Below are 6000 nucleotides of genomic sequence, written 5' to 3' on the forward strand. Positions count from 1 at the left end.
AACAAGCACTCAGTCAGACAGGAAAAAAATCACTGAAACAATGTGAGGTGCTGTCACGCTCTGACCTAGGAGAGCTGTGTTTTCTCTGTTTAGTTAGGTCAGGGTGTGATAGGTGGGTGGGCATTCTATGTTTTGGCCAGGTATGGTTTCCAATCAGAGGCAGCTGTCTATCGTTGTCTCTGATTGGAAGCCATACTTAGGCAGCCTGTTTTTCCTGTGTTGGTGTGGGTAGTTGTTTTCCGTTTTGTTAGTATACCCGACGGAACCGTTGGCTGTCGTTTTGTTGTTTTTGTTTGTTTTCATTAAAGTAAAGTATGAGCACTCTACACGCTGCGCCTTGGTCCCCTTTATACGACCCTCGTTACAGAACTACCCACCATGATTGGATCAAGCGGCGTGCCCAGGCAGAAATGGACACCTGGTCACATAAGGAGTGGATGGAAAGGAGAAAATGGACTTGGGGCCAGGTAATAGAGAGATATCGGAGCTTACCGGGGAAGAACGAGAGGCAGCTCCCAATTTTTTTTTGGGGGGGGCACACGGGTAGTTTGGCTGGGCCAGGGGTGAGACCTGAGCCAACTCCCCGTGCTTATTGTGGTGAGCATGTGCCTGCCTCTCGCACTCTCTCTCCAGTGCGCCTCCATAGCCCAGTATGTCCTGTGCCTGCTCCCCGCGCTCTCCCTCCAGTGCGCCTCCATAATCCAGTACGTCCTGTGCCTGCTCCCCACACTCTCCCTCCAGTTCCCCTCCATAGCCCAGTAAGGCCGGTGCCTGCTTTGAGCTCTCGGTCCTCAGTGCGTCTCCCCAGTCCGGTGAGACCTGTTCCAGCTCCACGAATAAAGCCTCCAGTGATAATCGATGGTCCGAAGCCTGTAGAGATGATCCATGGCACGAATCCTCTAGTGATGATCCATGGCCCGGAGCCTGTAGGGATGTTCCATGGCACGAAGCCTCCAGAGGTAATCCATGGCCCGGAGCCTGTAGAGATAATCCTTTGCAAAAAGCCTGTAGGGATTATAAATGGTCCGGAGCCTGTTGGGATAAACCATGGCACGAAGCCTGTAGGAATAATCCATGGCCCGGCACCTGTAGAGATAATCCATGGTATGAAGCCTCCAGTGATGATCCATGGCGTGGAACCTGTAGAGATGATCCATGGCATGGAGCCAGCAGCAACGGTCACTAGTCCGGAACCTATAATGACGCTTCCCAGTCTGGAGGCTCCGGCGACGCTCCTCCATCCGGAGCCTCCAGCGACACTCCTCAGTCCGGAGCCTCCAGCGATGCTCCTCAGTCCGAAGCCTCCAGCGATGCTCCTCAGTCCGGAGCCTCCAGCGATGCTCCTCAGTCCGAAGCCTCCAGCGATGCTCCTCAGTCCGAAGCCTCCAGCGACGCTCATCAGTCCAGAGTATTCAACGGCGGTCTGCAGCCCAGAATCTTCAGCGACGGTCTGCAGCCCAGAGTCTTCAACGGCGGTCTGTAGCCCAGAGTCTTCAACGGCAGTCTGCAGCCCAAAGTCTTCAACGGCGGTCTGCAGCCCAGAGTCTTCAACGGCGGTCTGCAGCCCAGAGTCTTCAGTGGCGGCCTTCAACTCAGAGTCTTCAGCGGTGGTTGGCGTTTCAGAGCCTCCGGCGATGACCCACGGTCTGGTTCCTCCGGACACACAGAAGCGGGGGGATCAGTGGGCGGGGGGTTCTACGCCCGGAACCAGATCCGCCGCCAAATATGGATGCCCACCCGGACCCTCCCCAATAGGTTCAGGTTTGCGGCCGGGAGTCCGCACCTTTGGGGGGGGTGGGGGGTACTGTCACGCTCTGACCTAGGAGAGCTGTGTTTTCTCTGTTTAGTTAGGTCAGGGTGTGATAGGTGGGTGGGCATTCTATGTTTTTGTTTTCTATGTTTTGGCCAGGTATGGTTTCCAATCAGAGGCAGCTGTCTATCGTTGTCTCTGATTGGAAGCCATACTTAGGCAGCCTGTTTTTCCTGTGTTGGTGTGGGTAGTTGTTTTCCGTTTTGTTAGTATACCGACGGAACTGTTGTCTGTCGTTTTGTTGGTTTTTGTTTAAGTGTTTTCATTAAAGTAAAGTATGAGCACTCTACACACAGCGCCTTGGTACCCTTTATATGACCCTCGTTACAGGTGCACTTGATTTAACTTGGGAGTTTGCACTTTTGGGACTATTCGATAGGTTACTGAGTAAAGTGAACCACATGCTTCAAAAGTATTTCAAGGTTCCCTCCGCAGACAGTCAAAACTCGCACTAAAATGTTGACTGATAAGGTAGCCTATATTGAGGAGAGAGAGAGAGAGAGAGAGAAAGAGAGATAGAGAGAGAGAGAGAGAGAGGGAGGGAGGGAGGGAGGGAGGGAGGGAGGGAGGGAGGGAGGGAGGGAGGGAGGGAGGACAGGACAGGACACGCACCCACTCTCGTTGGAGTGAGTCCAGAGCAGGTTGGGACCCAGAACTATGGCCATGTTACCAGGAGTCATCTTGTTGGAGTCCTGATAATCTCCTAGCTTGGCTAGGAACTTGATTAAGTATCTGATAGGAAGAGGAGAAATACACACTCAATCAATCAGTCTATCAATCAGTAAATAACTCAATCACCACATGCTTTACAGAAAAAAGACCTGGAACCCTAAACACCAAGCAGCATCACAGTAACCAGACCTGGAACCCTAAAGACCAAGCAGCATCACAGTAACCAGACCTGGAACCCTAAATACCAAGCAGCATCACAGTAACCAGACCTGGAACCCTAAACACCAAGCAGCATCACAGTAACCAGACCTGGAACCCTAAAGACCAAGCAGCATCACAGTAACCAGACCTGGAAACCTAAAGACCAAGCAGCATCACAGTAACCAGACCTGGAACCCTAAAGACCAAGCAGCATCACAGTAACCAGACCTGGAAACCTAAAGACCAAGCAGCATCACAGTAACCAGACCTGGAACCCTAAAGACCAAGCAGCATCACAGTAACCAGACCTGGAACCCTAAACACCAAGCAGCATCACAGTAACCAGACCTGGAACCCTAAAGACCAAGCAGCATCACAGTAACCAGACCTGGAACCCTAAATACCAAGCAGCATCACAGTAACCAGACCTGGAACCCTAAACACCAAGCAGCATCACAGTAACCAGACCTGGAACCCTAAAGACCAAGCAGCATCACAGTAACCAGACCTGGAAACCTAAAGACCAAGCAGCATCACAGTAACCAGACCTGGAACCCTAAAGACCAAGCAGCATCACAGTAACCAGACCTGGAACCCAAAATACCAAGCAGCATCACAGTAACCAGACCTGGAACCCTAAAGACCAATCAACATCACAGTAACCAGACCTGGAACACTAAATACCAAGAAGCATCACAGTAACCAGACCTGGAACCCTAAACACCAAGCAGCATCACAGTAACCAGACCTGGAACCCTAAATTACAAGCAGCATCACAGTAACTAGACCTGGAACCCTAAAGACCAAGCAGCATCACAGTAACCAGACCTGGAACCCTAAAGACCAAGCAGCATCACAGTAACCATACATGGAACCCTAAAGACCAAGCAGCATCACAGTAACCAGACGTGGAACCCTAAACTCCAAGCAGCATCACAGTAACTAGACCTGGAACCCTAAAGACCAAGCAGCATCACAGTAACCAGACCTGGAACCCTAAACACCAAGCAGCGTCACAGTAACCAGACCTGGAACCCTAAAGACCAAGCAGCATCACAGTCACCAGACCTGGAACCCGAAATACCAAGCAGCATCACAGTAACTAGACCTGGAACCCTAAAGACCAAGCAGCATCACAGTAACCAGACCTGGAACCCTAAACACCAAGCAGCATCACAGTCACCAGACCTGGAACCCTAAATACCAAGCAGCATCACAGTCACCAGACCTGGAACCCTAAAGACCAAGCAGCATCACAGTAACCAGACCTGGATCCCTAAATACCAAGCAGCATCACAGTCACCAGACCTGGAACCCTAAAGACCAAGCAGCATCACAGTAACTAGACCTGGAACCCTAAAGACCAAGCAGCATCACAGTAACCAGACCTGGAACCCTAAATACCAAGCAGCATCACAGTAACCATACGTGGAACCCTAAAGACCAAGCAGCATCACAGTAACTAGACCTGGAACCCTAAAGACCAAGCAGCATCACAGTAACCAGACCTGGAACCCTAAATACCAAGCAGCATCACAGTAACCAGACCTGGAACCCTAAAGACAAAGCAGCATCACAGTAACCAGACCTGGAACCCTAAATACCAAGCAGCATCACAGTAACTAGACCTGGAACCCTAAAGACCAAGCAGCATCACAGTAACCAGACCTGGAACCCTAAATACAAAGCAGCATCACAGTAACCATACGTGGAACCCTAAATACCAAGCAGCATCACAGTAACCAGACGTGGAACCCTAAAAACCAAGCAGCATCACAGTAACTAGACCTGGAACCCTAAAGACCAAGCAGCATCACAGTAACCAGACCTGGAACCCTAAACACCAAGCAGCATCACAGTAACCAGACGTGGAACCCTAAAAACCAAGCAGCATCACAGTAAGTAGACCTGGAACCCTAAAAACCTAGCAGCATCACAGTAACCAGACCTGGAACCCTAAACACCAAGCAGCATCACAGTAACCAGACCTGGAACCCTAAATACCAAGCAGCATCACAGTCACCAGACCTGGAACCCGAAAGACCAAGCAGCATCACAGTAACTAGACCTGGAACCCTAAATACCAAGCAGCATCACAGTAACCAGACCTGGAACCCTAAAGACCAAGCAGCATCACAGTAACCAGACCTGGAACCCTAAAGACCAAGCAGCATCACAGTAACTAGACCTGGAACCCGAAAGACCAAGCAGCATCACAGTAACCAGACCTGGAACCCTAAATACCAAGCAGCATCACAGTAACCAGACCTGGAACCCTAAAGACCAAGCAGCATCACAGTAACCAGACCTGGAACCCTAAAAACCAAGCAGCATCACAGTAACTAGACCTGGAACCCTAAATACCAAGCAGCATCACAGTAACCAGACCTGGAACCCTAAACACCAAGCAGCATCACAGTAAAAAGACCTGGAACCCTAAAGACCAAGCAGCATCACAGTCAGCAGACCTGGAACCCGAAAGACCAAGCAGCATCACAGTAACTAGACCTGGAACCCTAAAGACCAAGCAGCATCACAGTAACCAGACCTGGAACCCTAAATACCAAGCAGCATCACAGTCACCAGACCTGGAACCCTAAATACCAAGCAGCATCACAGTCACCAGACCTGGAACCCTAAATACCAAGCAGCATCACAGTAACCAGACCTGGAACCCTAAATACCAAGCAGCATCACAGTAACCAGACGTGGAACCCTAAATCCAAAGCAGCATCACAGTAACCAGACCTGGAACCCTAGTCACAGGCAGCTCCATTCTGATCTCCACTAATTGTTATTTTGACCAATCACATCAGATCTTTTTACATCAGATCTTTCTCAGAGCTGATCTGATTGGTCAAAAGACCAATTAGTGATATAAGATCCGAATTGGTCTGCCTGTGTAAACATAGTGTCACAGACTCAGAAATTTAACACCCAGATAAAACACAATCTAAACTGATTCATCTCATAAACAACATTAGTAGGTTGAAGTTGACTCTAGACGCTGACCTTGGGTCAGTTTTGCAATTCCCCCACTAATGGTTAAGGTTCAGAGTGGGGAGGGGAAGCTAATCCTAGATCTGAACCTAGAGGAAACTTCAGCCTGGCAACAACCCAAACATATAAAACAGATGCTCACTGGAGGGTCCATGCCTACTATCAGTAGGTCTATGTAGACTGTAGAGAGGGAGGGAGAGATGGGTACTGACCTGAAATTGTTGAAGTTGTCAGTTGGTAGTTTTTCACACGCCGCCAGCAGAGCTTGTAGTCTCTTGTCCATATCCTGAATACTGGATGGGGAAGAGAACAGTGAA

The 6000-nt window shown here is 49.8% G+C and overlaps 2 protein-coding genes across 2 annotated transcripts in view; one reads left to right on the top strand and one right to left on the bottom strand.

The window, feature by feature from the left end:
* Positions 1 to 6000, top strand: part of LOC106602029 (peripheral myelin protein 22) — a 544081-nt gene that overhangs the window by 242800 nt on the left and 295281 nt on the right. The window lies entirely within an intron of this gene.
* Positions 1 to 6000, bottom strand: part of LOC106594506 (rho GTPase-activating protein 44) — a 53392-nt gene that overhangs the window by 23781 nt on the left and 23611 nt on the right. The window contains exons 11-12 of the mRNA XM_082972897.1: positions 5896 to 5976; positions 2423 to 2542 (exon numbers count right to left, since the gene is read on the bottom strand). Coding sequence (XP_082829023.1) covers positions 2423 to 2542; positions 5896 to 5976 — 201 coding nt within the window. The remainder of the gene's footprint in view (positions 1 to 2422; positions 2543 to 5895; positions 5977 to 6000) is intronic.

The sequence above is a fragment of the Salmo salar genome, chromosome 03 (genome assembly GCF_965601325.2).
Source record: "Salmo salar chromosome 03, fSalSal1, whole genome shotgun sequence".
NCBI classification, from domain to species: domain Eukaryota; kingdom Metazoa; phylum Chordata; class Actinopteri; order Salmoniformes; family Salmonidae; genus Salmo; species Salmo salar.